The sequence below is a fragment of the Xyrauchen texanus genome, chromosome 34, assembly GCF_025860055.1.
Source record: "Xyrauchen texanus isolate HMW12.3.18 chromosome 34, RBS_HiC_50CHRs, whole genome shotgun sequence".
NCBI classification, from domain to species: Eukaryota; Metazoa; Chordata; class Actinopteri; order Cypriniformes; family Catostomidae; genus Xyrauchen; species Xyrauchen texanus.
In genome coordinates, this window is record NC_068309.1 from 30962139 (window position 1) to 30990082 (window position 27944).

Consider the following 27944-nt stretch of genomic DNA (forward strand, 5'->3'; position numbering starts at 1 on the left):
TCACTCATGAACAAGACCCCGAGGTACTTGAACTCCTTCACTTGGGGCATACCTCCTTCCCTTCCTGGAGTACGCCCTCCATTGGTTTCCTGCTGAGAACCATGGCCTCAGATTAAGAGGTGCTAATCCTCATCCCAGCCACTTCACACTCGACTGCGAAGCGATCCAGTGAGAGCTGAAGGTCACGGACCGATAATGACATGAAGACAACATCATCTGCAAAAAGCAGCGATGAGATCCCCAGCCCACCGAACCACACACCTTCCCCACCCTGACTACACCTCGATATCCTGTCCATGAATATCACAAACAGGATTGGTGACAAAGCGCAGCCTTAGCGGAGACCAACCCCCACATGGAATGAACTCGACTTGTGCCGAGGACCCGGACACAGCTCTTGCTTTGGACGTACAGGGATTGGATCGCCCTAAGAAGGGACCCCCCCACCCCGTATTCCCACAGTCTCTCCCGGGGAACCCGGTCATACGCCTTCTCCAGATCCACAAAACACATGTAGACCAGATGGGCATACTCCCAGGCCCCCTCCAGGATCCTTGCGAGAGTAAAGATCTGGTTCGTCGTTCCACGGCCAGGACAAAAACCGCATTGTTCCTCTACAAACCGAGGTTCGACAATCGGCTGAACCCTCCTCTCCAGCACCTTGGAGTAAACTTTACCAGGGAGGCTGAAAAGTGTGATACCCCTGTAGTTGGCACACACACTCTGATCCCCCTTTTTGAAGAGGGGAACCACCAACCTGTTCTGCCACTCCTTAGGCACTGTCCCAGATTTCTACGCGATGTTGAAGAGGCATGTCATCCATGACATCCCCTCCACATCCAAAGCTTTCAGCATTTCTGGTCGGATCTCATCAATCCCCGGGGCTTTGTAACTGCGGAGTTGTTTGACTACCACAGTGTCCTCCCCCAGGGAAATAGAACCTGATCCCCCATAAACCTCCGGCTCTGCCTCTAACATAGAGGGCATGTTGGGATTTAGGAGTTCTTCAAAGTGTTCCTTCCACCGCCCAATAACCTCCTTGGTTGAGGTCAACAGTGTCCCATCTTTGCTGTATACAGCTTGGATGGTTCTCCTAAGGTGGTGGACGGTTTTCCAGAAGCACTTTGGTGCGGACCAAAAGTCCTTCTCCATGACTTCTCCGAACTTTTCCCACACCCACTGCTTTGCCTCCCTCACGGCCGAGGCCGCAGCCCCTGTCGGTACCTTGCAACTGCCTACGGAGACCTCCGGGACAACAAATCCTTGAAGCCTTCTTTCTTCAGTCAGACGGTTTCCCTGACCACCAGTGTCCACCACGGTGTTCGAGGGTTACCACCCCTTGCGGCACCTAAAACCTTGAGACCGCAGCTCTCCACTGCGGCTTCGGCAATGGAAGCTTTGAACATTGCCCACTCCGGTTCAATTTCCCCAACTAAAAGCTGGCAGGTCAGCATATTTTAGCAAACTACAACAATCCTAGGTGTTTATTCAGTACTGTGGCTAAATTGGTTAGGAATAAAGTCTAGACTGAACCAGATATTTCGTCGCAGAACAACAGAAATTACTTCAAGAATTTGTTAACTGATTCAATCCTTCGCTGTCATAGATCATGAAGATCTAACAAAACTTATTGAAACATCGACATGTATGTTAGATCCAATACCCACAAAGCTCTTAAAAGAGGTATTTTCTATAATCCCAGAACCTCTTCTTAACATTATTAACTCATTGCTATTCTTCGGACATGTCCAAAGAAACTTTATAAATGGCAGTTATCAAACCACTTATTAAGAAGCCACAGCTTGATCCTGGATAATTGGCTAATTATAGACTGATTTGAAATCTCCCGTTTATGTCGAAAATACTAGAAAATGTATTGTCCTCCCAACTATGCTAATTTCTGCTGAGAAACAGTATATATGAATAATTTCAGTCAGGATTTAGGCCCAATCACAGTACAGAGACTGCATTTATCAGAGTTACAAATGACTAGCTCTTATCATCTGATTGTGGCAGCATTTCTCTTCTAATGCTTTTAGATCTTAGACACCATAGATCATGACATTCTCTTGAATAGGCTTGAGAATTATGTTGCCATTTGTGAACATGCATTAGCATGGTTTAGGTCCTATTTAGCGGACCGCTACCACTTTGTCTTTGTAAACAAGAATTGTCAAATCGAACAAAAGTCAAGTATGGAGTGCCACAGGGATCAGTTTTAGGGCCTCTGCTTTTCTCCTTATATATGTTTCCCCTAGGACATATTATCAGGAATCGTGGAATAAGTTTCCATTGTTAAGTTAACAATACCCAATTTTAGCGTTAGCAGACTGTGTAAATGAAATCAAAGATTGAATGGCCAGAAATTTCCTTCTACTCAAATCATCAAAACAGAGGTACTAATTATTGGACTAGATCTCCGATTATTTAACACTAAGATCATTTAATAACAATTAGAGGTCGACCGATTAATCGGACGGCCGATTAATCGGCCGATTTTTTGCATTTTTAACATAATCGGCATTGGCCAATATCCAAGTATATCAAGCCGATTATTAGCCAGGCGCATCTGTGGGCAGCCTAGTGTTGTTGTGGAACACGTGTTCGACGCACACTGCCCCTAGAGTCATTTTCCAGCAGAATGAGCAGACCTCATCCAGTGCCATCCAGCTAAGTTCCTTTGAGAAAACGGTAAGGATTAAATTTGTATAACTTTTTTATATTTAATTAAAAACTTTAGATATGTTACTGCCAACTTCGAGAAAAAACGCGACATGACGTTCGGCTACTTTGGATATTGATAGCATAGTTGAAGTTGCATTATCACAGCAGAAGGGTTGCTATCATGTCACAATGACAAGCAAGAAATTTGCAATTACAGACAGTGAATCTGAGACTATTATTTGTTCTGTTTGTGTGTCTTATATTTGAGAGGGTTGTCACTCAATGCAGAGAAATAAGTAATAAAAAAGATGCCAACGCGCTATATGCTATTGAAGGACTGGCTTTGGTAAGCTCGGACGTTATTGGTTCTGCTGTCAGTACTGGAGAAATTAAGAAAATACATTTATTATTGCTATAAAGAGAAAGTTATTTTATCTCACCAGCCATTTCTATGTATAATAATATGAAACCATTTGTCTGTGATGCAATTTAGCTATTCGCAGTCAGAGAGAGAGAGAGAGATCTCGCTCACGCGGTGACACAGCGAGCACAACACGAGCCCAGCTAAATGAGTGACAGAACTAAACATTCAAACGTAGCCTGGTTTAGATCTGTGATATTAGTCTGATTTTATTTTAGATTTCGCCTTCCAAAGATTATAAAAAGAATATTTATACATAAGCCGCATTCTGTCTAGCACAACTTCCTTCCCTTCACAGCGGTGCACTGACATTCTCCCTAAAACTCAAACTTAACGTCAGAATCAGCAAGATCGGTGATTGTTGTAAAATACAGTCTAGCTACTGTTGCTAAATTGCGGGACGCGTTTAATAATAAAAAGAGCGCAAGAGATACCGTTCCCAAGGCGGCGCACTCCGAAACACACCGCAAAGAGACAAGTAAACTATAGGCTACTTTGGGTTTCATGTGCGCGTCTAAACGATCAACTATACACAAAAATATGTCAAAACGACCGGCTTGGAGATTCACTTAAACACAGTTTATGTCTTAAATGGACGTAGTTATGGAAATAGTTGGGAGAAAATATGCTGCATCAGGAGCCTATTAGACTCGGTCTTAAAGGGGAAGCAGTCTAATCAACATGCTGACGATTGAGCCATTACTGCAAATCAAACAAAAAAAGGCAAAGAGAAAATCACTTACAGCTCTTGAATGAATAACTTCTGCATTAATAAGCATTAATCTATCTATGATAAACTATGCAGTGTTATTTTACAATTGATAACTTTATTAGATTTATTTTTAGACCACACCTGAACAGTAATGTTAGTAGACCTTCCTGAAATTAAATCACTGTGCCTATATAACGTTTATCTTTGTGTAATATATATATATATCTCTCTCTCTAACAAAAAGAACCGTTAAGAATACAGTTGACGTACCGGATCGATAAGCAGGATCGATAAGATAATAATACCATTAAAACCTTAATGATACCCATCCCTAGTTATGCCTGTGCTTCTCTTGAATGCTCTGAATATTGGATTACGTGTCTGGATTGCCCCTTAATTAAAGCTGCATTTGGATCTCAACCTTCGTGTCTCGGAGCAGTTCGTAACACCTGCTTCGTTTATTTAATATATTTGTTATACATTATTTATACAATATGTTTTTACATTATACATTTTTAATTTAAGTCTACAAGTGCAGATTGGTCAAGTGTTCAATAAATGTATTTGTTGAGAAATTGTCTATCTTAAGTAATTATTTGTCACATTTTATCTTTCAAATAAAAGGTTCAAATAAGAGGTTAAAAACAAGCACATATCGGCCAAAATAAATCGGCTGCATTAATCGGCCGACCCGGATTTCAAAAGATCGGCATCGGCCTGAAAAAAAAACAATATCGGTCAACCTCTAATAACAATACAGATTTTTTTTCAAGTTCCCTTTGCCACACTTTTGCAAATTATATTGTGCAGTTATGTTTATGCCCCATTACAGTAAGACGTTATAAAAAGGTTCCATTTGTTATCATTATTTAACAACATTACTGTAGTTAACATAAACTAATGAACCTAATGTTAGTTACAACATATATTATTACATTTTAAAAGTTAGTTAACATTATTTAATGCACTATGAACTAACATGAACTAACAATGAACAATTGAATTGTATTAACTAACATTACAACTAATTAGCATTAACTAATGTTAACGAAAGGATCCTTTTTATAAAGTTACCAAAATTACATTAAAATTACATTAATTGTGAATTGCTAACATTTATTTGTTTTAAAACAGTTATGAATAGTTCTGTTGTCAATATTAAAAAGGTCATTGTGACATACTGGTAAGCAGTAAAACCATTAGAGCATCACACACAGCACAGATACATTCAAAAATAAGAAAAATATATAAATTACAAGCTCTAAAACTGCTCCAGTGAGAAATCATTAATATCTAGGATCTTTTTACAGTCTTTGGCATTTTGATCTAATTCACTAATTATTAAGCAAATGCGAGAAGATGCGGCGCCGTTATGGTTAAAATATAATTGCTGTGTTTAGTGGTAATGTGACCAATATTAATCTGATTTAAATTGGGATCCTCGCAGAATAGCACAGAGATGAGTGATTGATGAGATATTGCGAGCACCTGGAGAACGTGGATGTTTGATTGACAACGCGAGTCAGCATACTGAAGGGAGTAAAACTGAAAGTGCTCATGATTGTTCAGTCTCTATCGCTCAACACAACGTTTGATTAGGGTTAGGGTTAGGGTTAGGGTTGATTACTCACGTTGATTATGTATACACATGTTTATTTGTTGTTTAATTAGATTTATACCCCTTTGCAGTCTCTTTATCTCTCTGTGCTCACAGTGCAGCGAGTCATAATTACTACCGTAATGACCCTAGAAAATGGGCAACTTAATATTCATACACGTGTAATTCTTACACATTTTTTAAAACAAACCTGCTTATTCATCTGGATAACAGCATGTCTGAAAGTTTACATTTGTGAATACTTATAATTGCCAACAATTCACCCTCCTGAGGCCACACTGTCATGCATCAAGGGCTGAGAATGTGCTCCTTCATTAGAGTAGCAGTGTATGTGTGATTCCCTATGTGTTGCAAAAAAGATCGGCCCTGATTCTAGGCACAATCGATCGATTGCCAATCACAGACTTAAGACGAAGATCGGCAGATTTAGATCGGTGACTGATTGATCGGTGTACCCCTAGCTAAAATATCATTTGACTCTCGATGGATGGACTGTTACATAGTCTTCTACAGCGAAGAACGTTATATTTGATACCAATCTCAGAAATATTGCTAAGTTATGACACATGCTCTCTGTGGCTGATGCCAAAAAATGAATTAATGCACTCATGACCTCAAGACTAGATTATTGTAATACATTACTGGGAGGATGTCCAGCAAATTCAATAAATAAACTTCAATTGTTTCAAAATGCAGCAGACAGACTGCTCACTAGAACCAAGAAATATGATCATATTAGCCACATTTTATCATCATTAAATTGGCTACTTGGCTAGTTAATTGGCTATAAAATTTTGGATTCATTTAAAAATTGTTAACTATGTACAAAGCTTTAAATAGCTCCACAGTACTTAAGTGAACTTCTAACACGCTACATTCCATCACGTTCATTACGATCATAAAATTCTGCCCTGTATCAAATATCAAAGTCCACAAAAGGAGGTAGATCCTTTTCCTATTTGGCTCCTAAAATATGGAATAGTCTCCCTAACACTGTTCGGGACACAGACACACTCACTCAGTTTAAGTCTAGACTAAAGACTTGTATATTCAGCCAGGCATACACCTAATTTTTCCATCAACTCACAGTTAGACTGCTATAGTTATGTCTGCCAGAACCAGAAACATTTATCAAAATATTGAATGGAATCTACGATAAAATTATTCTATTTGTTTCCCTGTCTCAACCCCCTGTCTCCCAATTCATATACAACCTCAACCTGTGGGTCCATATAATGCAAGTCAATGGTGACTAAACTTTTGAAGCTCCATTAAGCACATAAAGGCACCATAAAAGTAATCCATGACTCCGGTGGTTTACAGTAATATTTATCTTCAGAAGCGATCTAATCGGTTTTGGGTGAGAACAGACTAAAAAGTAACTCCTTTTTCACTATAAATCTTGACATCGGCAATCTCCTTGGCAATCATTATTTCAAGCTCACTTACTAGCGCTATCTAGTGCTCTGTGCATGCGTCAAGCACTAGGAAGTGTAATCAAGCTTAAAATCATGATTGTACCTAGAGACTGAAATGCTAAGATGTACAGTGAAAAAGGAGTTACATTTTGGTCTGTTCTTATCCAAAAACTTTTGAATCGCTTCAGTTGATATGGATTAAACCACTGGAGTCTTATGGATTACTTTTATGCTGCCTTTTTGTGCTTGTAACAGCTTTAAAGTTTTGGCCATCATTCATTTGCATTGTATGGACCAACAGAGCTGAAAAATTCTTCTAAAATAATCTTAATTTGTGTTCTGCAGAAGAAAGTCAGTCATACACATCTGGGATGGCATGAGGGTGAGTAAATGATGAGAGAATTAGCATTTTTGGACATTCCTTTAATGAAAAAATAACTAACACCATTTTTAAAAGTACTTTGAATACGATGTTAGATGCATTAGAGAATTTTTATTCTGATGGTATGCTACAGTATAAGTTAATCATTTGGGTGTTAGGTGTCACTCACTCCAGTAAGCCAAATATTTTTCCACATTCGCAGTAATTTACACTCACAAATACGAATTATATATGTATCTGTGTTTACACTATGCTATAAATACCAGTGTTTCCCATTAATTACATAATTTGTCCAGCCACCATTTCATAATGAACCAAAAATATTTTTACACTTCTCATAATAACATAAAAGATCTCTAATGTTGTGTTTTACACCGTTGCTTAGGCAAAATATCTCTACCCAGTGCAGTTTACATTTCTCTGAGTTGATTACAAAGGTACACAATTAGGTTGGGCATCAATCATAACTTTCTAAAAATGTACAACATCTACTTTGAAATGTCACTTAAATTTCCTTTTTTTTCTCTCCGGGCAAGAAACTTGTGAATGGCCAATTTACTTGTCCAGGACAAGCACATGACAGTGCTTAATATCGAGCCCTGGGTCAAATGTATTCTCTATTTGATGGTGTTTATGATTAAATTACTACTAGAGCACAAACATTTTTAAAAGAACACAAATTTCTTCATAGATCTAGCCTCTTAATTTTGTGTGTACTATGTGTACTAGATTGATGCATTTAACTTTAAAATGTACAAAATTCTCACAGGGGCATGCCCCCGGACCCCCATAAACATTCTCATAAAATCCTGTGGGAAACAATGCATACTCCATTTAACTATTCATCTTCTATGTAAGGTTAAAGGTAAGTGAAGCCAGCATACACACAATGTGATCTACAGGGGTCACAGTTTCCTGTATTGATGGATGAGCGATTGGTGCGTGTGACAGGGCGGAGGGCGGGGCCGGATTGTGATAATACAAAACCGGTCCCTTATCAGGCTAATTAAGCCTCCGAGAGGGATAAAGGCAGATTGCGGACGGTGGTGTGACGAGAGAGAGATCGTTTACGGACATGTCCGTCATGTTTGTGTGTTTGTCTTTTGTATAAGTTTCTCATTAAAATATTGTTTATATCGCCAGACCGGTTCTCGCCTACTCCTTTCCATTGAACTACTTTACACTGGTGCCAAAACCCGGGGAGGAGGAGGTATACGCCGTAGTAGAGTTCTTGCCACTACCATCCACCCCAACGGAGCAGCCGCGGCCGTCTGCAGGGGGACTGAGGAGCCCGGCCGCCTGGAAGTGGAGGAATAGCCACCGACCGCGAGGGGAGAAGGGGCTCCTAACCGACCACCTGGAGCGGTCAGGACCACCGACCACGAGCTGGGAGGGGCTCGCTGCCGACCGCCTGGAGCGGGAAAACCGCTGCCAGGGGCGGGGGAGACCCCTTCTGTTCCCAGAGAACGCGGCGGGGCGTTCCGTCCGCCAGGGGCTGGAGGACTGCATCCGATCCGCCCGGAGAGGTGCGGCTGTCGTCTGTTAGAGGTTGGAGGAGTGGCCAAGGATCGAGCTACGGCGTATCGGAGAACTGGCAAGTAAGTGTTTTTTTTCCATCCTCTCTCTCTCTCACTCTCTCTTGTCGCACCACCATCCGCAATCAGCCTTTATCCCTCTCGGATGCTTAATTAGCCTGATAAGGGGCCGGGTGTGTATAATCACGACCCGGCCCCGCCCTCCGCCTTGTCACAGTGCACTTGTATAATTCACAGGGAATTAAAGGGGAAAATGAGAAGTGCTGTGTAATAGATTGTAATCTTTAGATGATAGCAGCACATATCAGGTCAGTGGGTGAAGTACACACAGACAGAATAAACACTTTGAATGCTCTAAAATGGAAGAATACTGCCAAAGTAGTTTTGATTTGATGTCAACCTGCGTAGCGGAATTGAAGATTCAACACAAAATTGCCACATTTTTACCATTTTAGTACCAACAATAAAGAATGGTGTAAAATAAAAGTGTGTTCACCGTAGAGCTTTTGTGCGTAAATCCATTATCCACCATATTTTGGTTTGTATGGGTGGTGTAAAAGTGCCTTTTGTTTTTTTGTTTTTTTATCAAAAATGCGAACTACTGTATGGTTTTCAACCTGTCTTTACTCCAACAGTTCACCACTTTTCATTAAATATAATTTTAATCTTTGCATGCTCTCTTGGGCTGGATTTGAGCAGAGTCTGGAAGTGGGAATAGGCCTGAAATGTGGATTTTTGCAGATGGAATGACATCACATCTGTCAATATGTGTTCTCTGCCTTTAATCTAAGATTTATTCCCTTCCCTCTGTCTGTCTCTCCCTCCCTCCCTTTCTCTCTCTCCATCTCCAACCCCCCCAAACAATAACTAATGCATTGCACCAGTCCTGTTGAAGGTTTCTTGTCTGTGCCTGGGCTTAGTGTAACTCATCAGCTGTCTATTGTCAGAGAAGAAGAATGCCTTTATATATCTCAATATGATGTAGAGTTTACACTGACTCCACTGACATGGAAACAAGAGGGAACTGTTTAATGACTCACAATGCAAAACAGGGTAGAAAGCATAATTTAGAGATGTCCACTGTAAATGTTTCAGTTATGAAGACAGATGAGGAATGGAACTATTTATTAATCTGTGTGTAGCTTTCTTAAAAGAATGTGAACAGAATTCCCATCCAATCCAAGGATCCTAAGTGAATCAAATAAGAATCCTCAACAAGAATCAAATTAGATCCTACTGGATAAACTAAAACTGGGCTTTTTTTTATTCTTTTTGGATTCTTGGAGTCCTATTGGATATTGCATCATCTTTATGATAACTATACTTGTATTTAAATAATGTCTTTACAAAAATATCACAAGGGAAACTTTAGGAGTTTAAAATCCAAAAAAAAGCCATTTGATTATTTTAGATGATTTGGGGTGTTGTATCCAATTTATAATCATAATAGTATTTTTTTGGAGCAGTGTCTAAATATCTTGTTTTTATTTGGTGTTATCTTGGAATCCTATAAGAACATTTCTATTAGAACCCTTTAGAATTCCAAACTACTAAAGAAATTCCAATGTGATTCCAGCAGACATTCCTTTTGAATTACCTTCACCATTGTTTGTTAGAAATGTGCATAAACACAACATTCATTATACTGGACCACATTCAAATGTTGCACAGATCTAAACAGGGATGGATGGATGGATGGACGGACGGACGGATGTACTGTATTGTACGGATGTGTGGGTGGATGTAAATATGGATGTATGGTGGTAGATGGATAATTCTTCAGGCTCAGACAGTGTCTCACCTGCCTGTCTGAAAGTCTGCGCTGACCAACTGGCCCCCATCTTCACACAGATCTTCAATAGATCACTGGAGCAGTGTGAATTTCCTTGCTGTTTCAAACGCTTCACCATCATTCAGGTCCCCAAAAACCCCAAAATCACAGGACTTAATGACTACATACCTGTTGGTCTCATGTCTGTGGTTATGAAGTCATTTGAAAGACTGGTTTTGGCCTACCTGAAGGACATCACTGGACCCCTGCTAGACCCCCTTCAGTTTGCTTACCGAGCAAACAGGTCTGTGGATGATGCTGTCAACATGGGATTGCACTATATCCTGCAACACCTCAACAGACCTGCGACTAATACAAGGATCCTATTTGTGGACTTCAGTTCAGCCTTCAATACCATCATGCCCGATCTGCTTCTCCCTGTACACAAATCACTGCACTGCAAAGGACCCCTCTGTCAAGCTCCTGAAGTTTGCAGATGACACCACAGTCATTGGCCTCATTCACGATGGTGATGAGTCTGCATACAGATGGGAGGTTGAACAGCTGGCTGTCTGTTGAACACGCTCAAAACAGTGCAGATGATATTGGGTGTACTTCCTTTGTTTGGTTCAGCCACCAAATCAGACAGTAGGAAACTACAACAGACAGTCAGGACTGCCAAGACGACTATTGGTGCCCTCCTGCCCACCCTCCAGGACCTGTATGTCTCCAGAGTGAGGAAACTTAGAATCACTCTGGACCCCACACTCCCTTTTGTTGCCCTCAGTCCAGCACTACAGAGCACTGAGTGCCAGGACATCCAAGCACAAGAACAGTTTTTACCATCAGTCCATTTTCCTCATGAAGAATTATACTGCCTCAGGACTCCCCCACAGTGCAATAATGTAAATACATATCTCATGTACATATGTAAATTCACACATTTAATCCCTACCTTGCACATATATAACCACATGCACATGTACATACACCATTCTATATTATATGTGCTATTTTTTGTATATGTCTATTTATACACCTACCTTGTTTTATTTTCTGTGTCTCATTGTAATTTTCTGCGTGCACTTGTTTCTCCTATCTCCTTGTGTACATGAGTACATTTGGCAATAAAGCTTATTCGGTTTCTGATTATGTATGTATGTATGTATGAATGGATCTAAACTGTCAGGTCTTACTTATACTGATGGAACCGGGCAGACTAAACAACCAGTAGAAAAGCTTCTTAAGGTGTTAATCAGACTGCTCAGCTATTTTTGGCCCCAATGAAACACTACAATCTGTATTCCACATCAGACAATATTTGTGTTAAAGATACAAGATGCCAGCATCACTTACCTTCTTATAATCAGGAAACACAAATCTGTGGCTCCCTATAGTCAAAGGATAGCTACAGGATTGGTATTTAGGTTTATCCTGGACAAACTGAAAATGTGCTGTTGGACCTTTATTAAATATTCTAGTTTATCCTACAGAATTGGTTCCAAATTATTAAAGAAATCATTCAAGAGTTATAGGCACGTCATTTAGGATTTTTGACTATATGTGCTCCTGATCTTAATGACTCATATATAATGTTCATATACCTTCAGTTGCATAGTTGTGGTCTCGGAGGAAGCTGTTGTTGATCTTACGGGTGTCTATGTCTTCGTCCATTGAGAAAGTCGCTGATTACAGTGAGAAACGCAGAAAGAGATAGCGCTATCCATGATCCACGCTCGTGCGTTCAGCTCAGAGTCCGCCGCGCGAGACGCGCGCGCGCCGTCATGGTGTAAACGGATATGAAATAGCAGTCACACTAAATCCTCGATAAATGGATAATAAAATGACTGAAACACAGGAGAAAGCTGCAGTCATTTAAAGTCAAACGAACGTCATCCAGAAATACAACAAAAAGCCACGTCCAAATCAATACATTCAACTGTCATGCAGCGAATGCAGCGACTGAGGAGTTTCAGATGTGACTGGCGATGCTGCCTCAGACTACCGGCATACAGAGCTCGCTTTCCGCTCTGTCGCTCAGTAAAGTGCTGACACGGACACTCCTGTCAAAACGCCGCATCGGTTATGCGCTACAGCAGCTCGATTCGCTAGGAGCGTCACGTGTTTGTGACTCCTCCCCGAAAGCTCGCCTCTGTCACCTGCGTCAGACCACTTGTTATGATGCCTTCAGTCTGGCTCATGGTGTGATGTGTGATGGTCTATCAGAACTTGAATTATGCTCATCTTATTTTTACAAAAAAAGTACCATGCATACAGTGATATATGGGTATTAACAAAAAAAAAAAATGAAAGCTTATTTATTTATTTGTAATTAATAATGTAATAATGTATTTAATAAATCTGATACAAATGTGTAATGTTTTTTTTCCTAGTTCACTGATAGTCCTCTTGAAATGTGACAAAATAGTTATAATTATGATTGTTAGTTAAAAATTATAATATTCCATACTGTCTCTCAATTAATATGAGGTCTTAAGAACTGCATTTAAAATAACAATGCAACCATTTTTTAAACAATTTTCCCAACAGTTATAGATACAGTACAACATCTCACATTCCTGTCATTACTTGACATCTCAACTACCTTCACAGTATATCATGGTATTGAGTGATTACTATATTCATGTTTTTCAGTTGTACATCCATGGCAATTTTCATGGTACTCTAAGTCTACGTTTATACTGCAGCTGAATATGACCGAAATCATATTTTCTGTTCAAATCTGATTTTACATATAGTTATAAACATGACATTTTAAATGTAGCCCATATCAGATACTGGTCTGAACAGCCGATGCTCCTAAACTGACTTGCATGTGTAAAACACTACCTGAACAGTTTAACAAGCCATGCTCATAATATATATATATATATATATATATATATATATATATATATATATATATATATATATATATATATATAATTTTATCATAATTAAAATAGTAATTAGCCATAATTGTTCTTTTTTACACAGATAAGACACTTAAAGGAATAGTTCACCCAAAAAGGAAAAAAACTCACCCTCATGCCATCCCAGATGTGTATGACATTTTTCTTCAGCAGAACACAAATGAAGATTTTAATAAGAATTTTTCAGCTGTTTTTACAATGCAAATTAATGGGTACCTAAAATATGTAGCTAAGAAAAGCAAATAAATGCAGCATAAAAGTATCCATAAGAATCCAGTGGTTTAATCCCTGTCTTCAGAAACAATATGATAGGCGATGGTGAGAAACTGTTTAAGAATTTAAGTCCTTTTTTACTATAAATTCTCCCTTCCCAGTAGGTGGCGATAAGCACAAACAATGCAAATTGCCAAAAACAAAAGAAGAAAATGAAAGTGAAAGTGGAGATTTAAAATACAAAAGTACTTAAATATTGATCGGTTTCTGACCCACACCTATCAAATCACTTCTGAAGATATAGATTTAACCACTGAAGGATTATGGATTACTTTTATGCAACCTTTATGTGCTTTTTGGAGCATCACAATTTTGGCACTCATTAACTTGCATTGTATGGACCTACAGAGCTGAAATATTCTTCTAAAAATCATAAATTTGTGTTCTGGAGAAGACTGAAAGTCATACACATCTGGGTTGGCATGAGGGTGAGTAAATGATGAGAATTTTCATTTTTGGGTGAACTATTCCTTTAATGCCTATATATCTACCATAGCCTATATCAGCAAGAGATGTAGAAAGACCATCTTAATAAATAATGATTTTATTTATAATTTCTTTCTTTTTTTAAGTTTGCAGTATTTGGAATTTAATTAACACAGAAACTCAAGAATATAATATTAATTACAAGCGAAACATTATAAAATCAAAGGTAAGAGTTGTTATCTGTAATTATTTCAGATTTGACTGGCTTGCATTTGCATTTGGGACAAATTCATCTGCGTGTGAACATAGCCTAAGACAGGTCGGCAATGAGGGGGACACCTGGGACAAATCCCCTCCAATAGTCAATTAGTAGTCGATCGTTATGGGTTTTTTGATAGTCGATTCTCATATTATTACATTTGGTATATGTGGCTATAATCTACTTCTAAAAATACTATGGTACTATCATTGTAGTACATGTCCAAAATATCAATTTTTATAGTAATCAGCATTATGTCGCAAATGCTTTCGTTAGCTGAACTTGTATTGAATCTGGAATATTCCTTTAAGCAGACAACAATGGCTCAGATTTTCTCCTGTTTGACTGTGTCTTGTTCTCCTCTCCATGTTAAAAATGTAATGACTGCACAGGTTATTTGCCACATCACTGCCTTTGGACCACACATGAAATGAATCAAATGCATTATCTCTTTTCCTCTATAATACAGATTTCTGAAGCATGCACTTTCTTGTCTTACTACTGACCACTTCAATAACCCCATATCCCAAATCCTATTGTGTGTCACTATGTGGCGAATGAAATCCTCTCTGCCTCAAATCCCATTAATTAGAAGATAACAGGGCACGGAAAACCTCTGAAGTAATCTTGATACCAGCTCTGGTGGAATTACAGTAGATTTATCTCTGCTCAGTTAATGGAGGCATTAACTCATAAATCTTTGGGAAGAAACCTGAGGATAAGGATTCTACATTTACTTAAAGAAATACTGCGGGGTTGAATACAACTAAATGTCTACATGAAACAGCATTCGTAAGTCGTTTTACTATGATATGTGATATATTTTTTATTAAAACCGAATATTGACAGAGTGTGTGTACATGCACAACAATTTGCAAATAACAACCAAAAATCAGCTTGCGAATGTTCCTAATAAAGGTCTCAGTGAGTGTGTGTGTATGTATATATATATATATATATATATATATATATATATATATATATATATATATATAAAAACACTGTATTAGGAACATCTGTACAAGGGCTGGGTGAAATTTAAAAAATATTTTAACGATAATAGCCTTAAAAAAATATTATTTATATATTGCGATAACCGATTACATTGTCAAACTCCCTGCCAAGGGTTGGTGAAATTGTTTTGCTTTATTGATTTTGCTTCAAAGATTTAATGAAATTACATTTTATGAAAATTTTACATTTATTGAAACACGAAAAGCATGAAAAGACATTTCTAAAATGGCACTTTAAATGAAAAGAGTGATCAAAAATCTATTTTAACCACCTCCCCAATTTTAAACATTTACCATCTCCAATGGCTCCATTTGCCATCATGCAAGTATCCATCAATGACAACAGGTGCAAAAATAGCATACAAATTAAGAACTAAAGACACTTATAAATGTACAGATAATAATAATAAAAATAAATAAGCCTAATACATTTCCTTTTGTTCCCAAAATAATGCTGCCAAATGTGTGTTCTTATCTAATTTATGTTTGTGTTGCATTTTGGTAATACAATTAATGCTGCTTAAGAAAACTCAATTTTAGGTTCAAGGTTCAAGGAACTATGGTATATAAAAAAATAGATGGACATTAATAAATTATCTTTAAACTTTAACAAACTAAAGCCATATTATTTGGCAATTATATAAAAAATACTGAAAAGATGATTGAGATAGATGGGATATTAATTGAAAATGTTTCTGAAATAACATTTTTAGGAGTTACAATAGATAATAAACTTGGAAAACTCACATCAGACATATAAAAACTAAAGTCTCCAAAAGTCTTGCAATAATAAATAAAGCTAAACATCTCCTTGACTACAATACACTCCGTACCCTGTATTGTTCCCTGATTCTACCGTATTTAACTTACTGTGTTGAAGTATGGGGGAATAATTATAATAACTCCTTACAGTCATTACTTATCTTACAAAAAAGGGCAATACGTACCATACACAAGGCTGAATATCTCGAACATACAAATCCACTTTTTCTCAAATCAAAGTTATTAAAAATACAGGACCTTGTCAAATTTAACACAGCACAACTCTTATTTCATAACTTATTACCTGCTAATATACAAAACTTATTCACACAGAGTGAGCAGTCGTACAGTTTGAGGAGCTGGGAACTTTTTTATACCTATGGTCAAAACCACCAGGAGGAGTTTTAGTGTGTCTGTATGCGGGTTAAATTATGGAATAGATTGGGGGTTGAACTTAAACATTGTCAATGTATTCACCAGTTTAAAGAATTCTATAAACAGAAGGTCTTGTCACAGTACAAGGAGTGTGAGGTTTAAATCGTTGTATTCATGTATTCATATGCTTGTTATCTTTCGTGTAGATATTCTGATTATCATTGCGGGTATTACTTACAGATGTATTCTTGTATTTATTGGCAGAGCAGGTATTCGGATTACCATTGTTGATAGTACTCTAATTATTTACCTGAGGTAATATGGTGTGTAATTAAGATACGCTGTGTTTTCTTTTTTCTATTTTTTTTCTTCTTTTTTTTGTGTTTTTTCGCTCTTGTTTTTCCCTTTACTATAACAGATCGGGGTGGGTTTAAATAAGTTCGACTTCTTCCCATTCCTTTTCGCGTATTTGACTCATGTTGTTAAAAATCAAATTCTTCTTACTGCCATTGTTATATGTCATGCTATATGTATGTCTTATTGTTCGAAATAAAATATAAATAAATAAAAAGGTGTACATGTCTTGTATTACTTTAAGATTTAATAACTTTCGTCTTTGTTTCTTTAATATAAAGATATACTGAACCTACAGAGTTGCGTTCACAATGCATGCTAACCATGTGGAAATAAAGCAAACTAAACTCACAGCACCTCCTGAGATGATCAGAGATAATTTGCAGCATTTTCACAGATGACATTATTCTTGCAAACAGTTTTCAGATAAATGAAACAGAGAAAAAAAAAGTGAAAAATCTTTACATGTGTTTGTTCCATGAGACAGGCTTGCGCTGCACACCTGTGAACAAACAGCGAATCAGACACGAGCGTTGGCGGTTTGTCTTTAGTCTGTTCTTAAAAATATAATAAAGTGCATGTCTTTGTGACTAAAAGCATTTCTTGTCATGCGTCACTCTGAGAGTCTTACAGGTCGCCTGCCTGTAGATGAGCAAAATTACCCACACATGAAATACCAGCATTTGGACAAGGAGCTTCAGTCTCATCCAATTTTGCCTGTGGTGGGTGTTTCACATTCTGGTCACTGTTTAATATATTTGGCGACTTCCCAGATCCATGGATTTGCCATTTCCCAATACTGTCAATCATCGTCTGTTCGCAATTGGCATCTGGATCTTTGTAATACATCGTTGATATCCGACTGCATCATCTTATCACCCAACCCAAATCTGTACACCTTCATGTTCATGTGATTAATCAGCCAATTGTGTGGCAACATTGCATTACATAAACTCATTCAGATATGGGTCAGCAGCTTCAGTTAATCTTCACATCAATCATCATAATGGGAAAAAAATGTATCTCAGTGATTTGAACTGTGGCATGAATGTTGGTGCCAGACGGGCTGATTTGAGTATTTCTATAACTGCTGATCTCCTGGGATTTTCACGCACAACAGTCTCTAGAGTTTACTCAGAATGGTGCCAAAAACAAAAAACATCCAGTGAGTGGCAATTCTGTGGACGGAAGCTCCATGATGATTAGAGAAGTCAATGGAGAATGGCCAGACTGGTTCGAGCTAACAGAAAGGCTGTGGTAACTCAGATAACCACTCTGTACAATTGTAGTGAGCAGAATAGCATTTCAGAATTCACATCATGTCAAACCTTGAGGCAGATGGGCAGTGGTGGCTCAGTGGTTGAGGCTCAGGGTTACTGACCAGAAGGTCTGGGGTTCAAGCCCCAGCACAACCAAGATGCCACTGTTGGGCCCTTGAGCAAGGCACTTAACTCCAGGTTGCTCTGGGGGGATTGTCCCTGTAATAAGTGCACTGTAAGTTACTTTGGATGAAAGCGTCTGCCAAATGCATAAAAGGATGGGCTACAACAGCAGAAGACCATGTTGGGCACTTTATTAGGACCATAGTGATTGTTTATCTAATTTAACCCCCTTTTTCTCCCAAATTTGTAATGTCCAATTCCCAATACTCACATTTTTGTGGAGGCACAGTTCCTTGCCTCAATTTGGGTGGTGAATGGTGAATCTCAGTTGCCTCTGCTTCCAAGACAGTCAGCCCACGCATCTTATCATGTGGCTTGCTGATCGCATTACCTGCATGTCTGGATCACGCCATTTAACCTGGCATCCACACAAAACTCACCACTTGCCCCACTGAGAGCGAGAACCGCCATATTGCAACCACGAGAAAGGTAACACACGTGACACTTCCCTCCCTATAGCAATCGGGCCAATAGGTTGCTTAGGAAGCTCGCTGGATTCACTCAGCACAACTTGGATTCAAACTCACAAATCAGGGGGTGGTAGTCAGCGTCTTTGCATGCTGATCTACCCAGGCCCTAACCAAAAATCAGCTTATTAAAAAAAACCTGACAAGGCAAGAAAACTGACTTTATACTTGTACATATTGGATAAGCTGGTAAGAACACTGTGAAAGGTGTTTACTTTTATCTCACAAGCACAAGTGAAGCAAAAGGTTGAATTGTATCATCATGGTGCTATCCCTAACTAAATGTGCTGGAACTGAAGACACAAGCAATCCCCAATCACCCCCCTCCCCCATCGGAATACAAACACGCAACCATCCCCTCCCCCACACATGGTTGACACCCCTCCGTTATACGTTATTGTCCCCCTAATAAAACCATTTTACATCTTAGTGAGAAATAATATAGGGTTGGACTTGATTTTATCCATTTGGAATTAACTGGATTATGAAAAGTGGCCATTCCATACTACATTGGAACCTGACCTGAATGAGAGTTTGTAGTCAATTGTGGATGACTACTTTCCCAAAGAAACATTGTTGTTACCCACTTTTGAAGAGGCTTTTTGACCAGGACATGGAGACTGTAGGTCAGCTTCCCTTGATAAAAAGACCAGCAATTCTGGTCACCATTTTATGTTGTGTATTGGGTGCTTGTTACGTGGCATGGAATGCTGGTGTCCTCACCAGGCTTTTAAATTAGCTTAACCAGCTTCATCAGAAAGATCTTGGTCAACAAGGTTTAGCTGGTGAAAAGCATGGCTATGCTAGTCTACGAGACCAGCACCAAACCAGCCCTAACCAGCATAAGCATGCTGGTTTAAGCTGGTCTTTCAACAGGGTCACCCTGAAAATTATTTTGACATGACCCGATGGTAACAATTCTGATGATGTCAGCTAAAATGAAAAGACATTTCAGAGGTGAACAAGATTCGAGAACAACATCCACCGATGAATCATGCACAATAAGACCAGGAACATTTATTAAGAAAGTAAACAGGATCAATTTTGATAATCTTTTCGACAGCATCTGTGGCCTGCTGTCGATTACCACTGAAATAGTTTTGACTCAACCCTCAGTTTATAAAAACAAATTGAATTTTATTTGTATTAAATTATTTAAGAATTATAATTTTTTTTAATTTGCCGTAGTGCATTTACTAAGGATTTACTAAGGATATGTGCATTGCTGGATCTCTGCACATTGCAATAGACCAAATACTGCCTAAATTTTCATCACACTCTCGTACAGGCACACACATTTATACTGGGGGTGGGTGGAGGGTCAGATCAATAGTGCTCCTGCTTTAATTAACACTCCTCTATTCAGGGCACACAGCCAGCAGCAGTCTGCCAGCTTTATCATGACTCTGTGAGTCTGCATGTGTGGGGAGAGATTAAAATAAGAGATGGAGAGAGAGATAGAGAGCGATGAAGAGCATTCTGTCAACAGTATCATTTATGGGAACATAAATCTGTTCAATTACTCTTTTTTTTAAATGGCATCAATAGTTTTCTTGAGTTTTTGGAGTTCACATACACTGTATTGAAAAAAACATCCTAAACATTGTGCTAAACATTTTCTTTTGGGTCATTGATAAATAAGGTTGTTCGAAGTGAAAAATATGTGAATACTTACAAACGTGTCAAATTCATTGGAAAGTTATCTTGGTATTCAATTTGGTTTAAAGGGATAGTTCACCCAAAAATGAAAATTCTCTCATCATTTAGTCACTCTCATGCCATCCCAGATGTGTATGGCTTTGTTTCTTCTGCCGAACACAAATTAAGATTTCTAGAAGAATATCTCAGCTCTGTAGGTCCATACAATGCAAGTGAATTCAATCCAAAAAGCACATTAAGGCAGCATAAAAGTAATCCATTAAACTCCAGCGGTTTAATCCATATCTTTAGAAATAATATAACAGATCAACATTTTGTGTACTTTTTTATGATAAATCTCTACTTTCACTTTCACTTCCACATTCTACTTCTTTTGTTTTTAGTGATTCACATTCTTTGAGCATATTGCCACCTACTGGACAGGAAAGAGAATTTATAGTAAAAAATTACTTAAATATTAATTTGTTTCTCACAGTTTTTGGGTGAACTATAGCTTTAATACATTTATGTAAAACATTTATAGCATTTTCTAAAAAAAAAAAAGACTTAAAATGTAATGTGGGGTAACCATCAAGTAAAAGGTATTAAAATACTTTCCTTGCACGTGACAACAAAATGGCAACCTACATGTACATGTTGGTAACACCACCTGACTTTTTGATGGACAAATGTTTTTAAAATATTAATATTTTAATTAATATAATTTTTTTTAAAGATTATTCTGCACTATTAATATGTCAACATTTCTTTATTTTTTTTAAATATTTTCTACTTTTTTTTTTTTTACTATACGATTACACCACGTGAAACTGTTTTATGTTAAGCCCCAGCAAGACATTGAAAACATGATCATCATGGTTTTGTGTGAATTGCATTCTAATGTATTTCTGAATAACTTAAAAGATCCAGACAAAAAAATGGTTATGTCATCGACCCTTTTGTGTTCCACAGAGAAAGGATACAAATATTAAATAACTTGAGGGGGTGAATTTTTATTATTGGCTGAACTATTCCTTTAAAAACTGCACAAATGTTCACTTATTATTACTGTGCAATTGAAAAGCATAATAGCAGTTACATTTATCTTTTATATTTATGTAACACACATTCAGTACCTATAAACATGACTGGTGTGTACTGTATGCAAGTCTCTCACCTCACCATATGCTCCAGTATGCACTATTGAGCTGACCTTCACAGCAGACTGGGATTGACTGGTGAGAGCAGGGTGAGGTAGTCAGAGTAATCTACACCAGGGCGCACTGCATGTCCAGATCTTGCCAGATTAAGCTTAACCATCTTCAATTCTCCCTTGGCAATTTACACTCCACAAAACTTTATTAGAAAGTGAGCCAACTCATGTATTTAGTGGGCTATAAGGAGGGAAGTGACTACAGAAAATAGCAGTGTGCTATAAAATGCAGGACGCATAAGATGTAGGGAGACATTACAAAGAGATAATGAATACTGCTAAATCAATGGGACTAAAATAGATTAAGGACTAAGGATCCTAGAACTGAATGCAAAAATTTAGATAGAGAATAAAGGCCACTGCACACTCACGGGGAAGTGCTTCTTCATTCTTAGCTCGGAGCAAAAAAGAAGTTTGAAACAGCTGAGCAATATATATACAGTCAGGTCCATAAATATTGGGACATCGACACAATTCTACTATTTTTGGCTCTATACACCACCACAATGGATTTGAAATGAAATGAACAAGATGTGCTTTAACTGCAGACATTCAGCTTTAATTTGATGGTATTTACATCCAAATCAGGTGAACAGTGTAGGAATTACAACAGTTTGTATATGTGCCTCCCACTTTTTAAGGGACCAAAAGTAATGGGACAATTGGCTGCTCAGCTGTTCCATGGCCAGGTGTGTGTTATTCCCTCATTATCCCATTTACAAGGAGCAGATAAAAGGTCCAGAGTTCATTTCAAGTGTGCTATTGTCTGTATTTGCAGTAGAAAATGAGTAATTTGTCATGTTTACACCCTGCATTCATGGTGCTAATGCACTAACATGCTTTACGTGGCCATAATAAGTGCAAATTACACTCTGTTATTAAGTACAACCGAAATAAACTCAAAAACACCTTTTTGGCCAGATTTTGTTCTAAATGACATCACACATGTTCATTCTTCAATTTCGTATGAAGTGTGCAGGCCCCTTGAGCTTGCTAATTCAGAACTATGGATAGCGGCACACAGTTAATGTAATGGAAGATGGCAGAAGCATATTTAACTTTACCTCCAACTCCTGACAACCCTGGCTGCCAGCCGCTATAGCCCCTAGTGACTATTCATTTTCTCAGTAATACCTCCTGCATTAGCACCAGCAGTGTTGACATCTCCCTGTCTTAACTAAAATAACACAGCTGACCAGGTGAAGAAAGAGCTAAAAAGGTTCTATCATGATGGTACTGCTTGAGTACATATACACTGGCGACCAAAGGTTTGGAATAATGTTCAGATTTTGCTCTTATGGAAAGAAATTGGTACTTTATTCACCAAAGTGGCATCCAACTGATCACAATTTATAGTCAGGACATTAATAACATTAAAATGTTACTATTACAATAAAAAAAAATGCAGCAATGACAGCTTTGCAGATTCTTGGCATTCTTGCTGTCAGTTTGTCCAGAGACATTTCACACTTCCTGTAGCACTTGCCATAGATGTGACTGTCTTGTCGGGCACTTCGCACACATCTTACAGTCTAGCTGATCCCACAAAAGCTCAATGGGGTTAAGATCCATAACACTCTTTTCCAATTATCTGTTGTCCAATATCTGTGTTTCTTTGTCCACTCCAACCATTTCTTTTTGTTTTCCTGTTTCAAAAGCGGCTTTTTCTTTGCAATTCATCCCATAAGGCCTGCACCCCTGAGTCATCTCTTTACTGTTGTACATGAAACTATTATTGAGCGGGTAGAATTCAATGAAGCTGTCAGCAGAGGACATGTGAGGTGTCTATTTCTCAAACTAGAGACTCTGATGTATTTATCCTCTTGTTTAGTTGTATCATGGACATCTCTTTATGTCCTTGTTAGAGCCAGTTGTCTTTTGTCTTTGAAGACTGTAGTGTACACCTTTGTATGAAATCTTAATTTTTTTTTGGCCATTTCAAGCATTGTATAGCCTTCATTCCTCAAAACAATGATTGACTGATGAGTTTCTAGAGAAATCTGTTTCTTTTTATATATATATATTTTTTTTTTTACCTAATATTGACCTTAAGACATGCCAGTCTATTGCATACTGTGGCAACTAAAAAAACCCCCACAAAAACAATGTTAAGATTCATTTAACAAACCAAATAGCTTTCAACTGTGTATGATATAATGGCAAGTGATTTTCTAGTACCAGGTTTTGAAGCTGGTATTGTGAATCTTCAAATTTGACTACCGTCTACTGAAATGTTGGTATTGTGATAATGTATAGCCTTTATTGTACATGGTACATCTTGCTGCAATAACAAGATGAAAAAGTAGATCTGATTCCATAGAAGTGTGAGCACCCCTGCTGTTAATGGTGGCGATGGAGGCTTTCCTTTATTTGACTACAGTACAATATAATCATACGTAACATAAAATATTTATCATGACAATAGCCTCATCTTCTACTCAGTGTAGTTTACATTTCAAGTTCAAAGAAACCCACTGTTAAAAACACAAGTTTTTTTTTTTTAAGTTCAATAAATGCATGATGTTTACAAAGTCAATGAGTAATCATGTTAAATATTCGTGATCTCGCAATATTGACCAAATAATTGTGATTATGATTTTTGCAATAATCGAGCAGCCCTAGCTTGTGGTCCTGTGGAGCTTCATTTGCATGTGTTCATGAAGTCCACTAAACTGTAGGGTGTCCTATTTGTCATTTTATGATTCAAAAGGGTGTTCAGGAGCACCCCATTTTTGGCCAAACTGCACCCTCGATGAACCCTTGGCAAGTGTGCAATGATGCAGACCTCTATGCAATAGTACATCACCAAAGTGTGGAATCCAAGAGGTGAGAGTGAAATTTGGGATCCTATGTCCTATGAGTGGAGCATGCCTTTTAACTTTAGCGATCTCCTTTAAAACATCACCCCTACGTAATGCAAGTAGAAACCTCCATAATGTCATACACTCAAAAAAAATATTTTTGCTGCTTGCTAAATTAAGCCCCTGCTTACAATACATTTTATTAGTATGTGTATTCCCTGGGAATCAAACCCATGACCTCAGCATTGCACAACCAATTAAACTACAGGAACAAGTCTCTTCAGTTAGACTGAATCAGACGGCCTTTCTGCCAACCAGCAGCACCATATGGCCTTCTCTCCACAGAGCCATTGCTCCTAAACACTGACCTGTTGTCCTTAACAGCAGTAACGCTTCATGTGGAGAAAGCTTTTCTGTAAATCAGGCAGACAGCTCCTAGCGGGAAACTCTGCTCCCCCACTGGTCTCATTGCATCTGAGCCAGTTTAACCATCATTTCTTTACCATTACGCATTCATTACAGAGCACAATATCCTTAATATTCCTCTATTTGTCCAAAACACTAGGTTTATAATATTTAAATAATAATTTACAATTTCTGACTCATGTTGTTCCAAGCCAATGTGCCTATCTTCTTCCAAGGAACACAAAAGGAGATGCTTAACAGTATGTTAGCCTCAGTGACTATTCTATACTTTCATTGTATAGATAAAAGAAGCAATGAAAGTGAACGGTGACTGAGACTATTTTGTGTTCCAGAGAAGTAATACGTGTTTGGAACAACAGGAAGGTGACTAAATGGGTGAACTATCCATTTAACAAGGCACTAATGGTGCTTAAATATTAATAAGGTGACCTTCACAATCTTCAGATTCAGATGTGTTCTAGATCTTGTGTTCTAGGGGTCTTCCTCCTATGGGTTCAAATTAATGTGTCTCTACGAATCAGTTTAGCTGATAGCAATGTTTTGATCTGAGCTATAAGAACAAAAGCTTCTGCTTTTGTCATTTAGATAGAACAACAAGTGCCATATGTGCTGTCTGATATGCAGTAAGTGGCACTATGCCTGTTTGAAAGCGAGTAGGGCACAAACAGACACACGTACAGTCTCATTGTCACAGATCTGGCAGTCTAAAAAGATGGGAGTAAAGGACAGAGGCAGTGATGCGGAAACAAGACCACCTGGTTTCACACACTGCTGTTCCTCAATATTGTGCTCCACTGCCAGCTTCCTCAAAAATGATAACACTTTACATCTAGTGCCCCCTATTGAGCAGCTTTAGACATTACACCATTTGTTTAAGGCGCACTAATGCCTGTTATATATTGACTAGTATCTTCTTTCATTTGGATAAACGATTGGTCATAGTATGTATTACTCAGAGCATATTATAGTAGTGATGCACATAGTACCTGTATTACTCCTGCCTATAATTTTTACATTTAAGGGTCATAGGGAAGTTGACCAGGTCTTGAGTCATTTTTCTAACAGTTGAAGTTTTAGTGTCCTACTATTAACTGTTTCCATCATTTATTTTCATATAAACATATATTTTTTTTAAATTATCGAATTATATGATGTACCAATTAATTAACTGAATTGCAAATAATCACACATATCAATATTTACAATGAAATACTGTAATATATAATACAGTAAATATTGTAATTCAAATATATTGCATTGAATACATATATTGTGACAGCAGATAAAAGTATAGCATTTAGATGTAGTTATAGAAGTCAAAATATCACCCGATATGGGATTTGTAATGGCTGCTAACAATGCCAATATTCAGAGAACAGGACAACCAATGGCCTTTATAATTTAAATATACATACCAAATGAGACATACGCAAAATTGCTGAAATGCCAAGTTATTTAAAACAATAGTTAAAAAAAGTTAATGTTCAGTATCACTTCACAATAAGGTTGACTTTAGCATTATAATTCATATAAACATTAGGCTACTTAATTAATCTAGTTATGTGTACATGCTTATAATATAGCAGCCTAATATCTACAGCCCAATATTTGCCTGAGTAATTTCATAAATGCACAAACATTTTCAGTCATTAAACACACTGTGAAGAAAAGTTTTTTGTTATTGTTTTTTTAAAATGATAATATCCAGATATTGAATTGCATTTAGACTAGCACTGTTAAAGGGATTACTGTAATCAGGGGTGCAGATTACAGTTTTGCTGATTACAGATTACCAATTTAGCACCAAATATATTTTTTTATCACATCTTGCAACTCAAAGGCAAACAGAATCAGGAATGCCTTAATGTCAATGTGCGCACATTTAATTAGCATACTGTAAATGCCTCACTCGTAGATGTGCTTTTCATGTCAGAGCCAAATAGAGGATGAGCATTTGAAATGAGCAAATGTGAGTCAGACAGCCTACTGCTGTTAGGTTCAGATACTAACAGACCTCGCCTGATCTCAGTGGATAATAACTGCAGTAGAATTGCAACCCAATTACAACAGCAATCTGACTGTTTACTCAAGCAACACAAGCTTACAGTGTACATTTTAAATGGACAGTTCTTTATAGCATCAGTAACTTCAACGGACTGATGGATGGATGGATGGATGGATGGATGGATGGATGGATGGATGGATGGATGGATGGATGGATGGATGGATGGATGGATGGATGGATGGATGGATGGATGGATGGATGGATGGATGGATGGATGGATGGATGGATGGATGGATGGATGGATGGATGGATGGATGGATGTGCCTGGGCTCAGTGTAACTCATCAGCTGTCTATTGTCAGAGAAGAAGAATGCCTTTATATATCTCAATATGATGTAGAGTTTACACTGACTCCACTGACATGGAAACAAGAGGGAACTGTTTAATGACACACAGTGCAAAACAGGGTAGAAAGCATAATTTATAGATGTCCACTGTAAATGTTTCAGTTATGAAGACAGATGAGGAATGGAACCATTTATTCATCTGTGTAGCTTTCTTAAAAGAATGTGAACAGAATTCCCATCCAATCCAAGGATCCTAAGTGAATCAAATAAGAATCCTCAACAAGAATCAAATTAGATGCTACTGGATAAACTAAAACTGGGCTTTTTTTTTATTCTTTTTGGATTCTTGGAGTCCTATTGGATATTGCGTCATCTTTATGATAACTATACTTGTATTTAAATAATGTCTTTACAAAAATATCACAAGGGAAACTTTAGGAGTTTAAAATCCAAAAAAAATAATTTCGATTATTTTAGATGATTTGGGGTGTTGTATCCAATTTATAATCATAATAGTATTTTTTTGGAGCAGCGTCTAAATATCTTGTTTTTATTTGGTGTTATCTTGGAATCCTATAAGAACATTTCTATTAGAACCCTTTAGAATTCCAAACTACTTCAGAAATTCCAATGTGATTCCAGCAGACATTCCTTTTGAATTGTTTGACTTTTTAAGTTTGTTTATGTAA

General features: G+C 37.7%; 1 protein-coding gene across 1 annotated transcript in view; it reads right to left on the reverse strand.

The window, feature by feature from the left end:
* The window catches only part of LOC127627542 (serine/threonine-protein phosphatase 2A 55 kDa regulatory subunit B beta isoform-like), a 72499-nt gene extending 59918 nt beyond the window's left edge, over window positions 1-12581 (reverse strand). Inside the window, exon 1 of the mRNA XM_052103988.1 lies at window positions 12126-12581. Within this exon, the coding sequence (XP_051959948.1) occupies window positions 12126-12195 (70 nt within the window). The 5' untranslated portion in view covers window positions 12196-12581. The remainder of the gene's footprint in view (window positions 1-12125) is intronic.
* Window positions 12582-27944: the final 15363 nt, after the last annotated feature.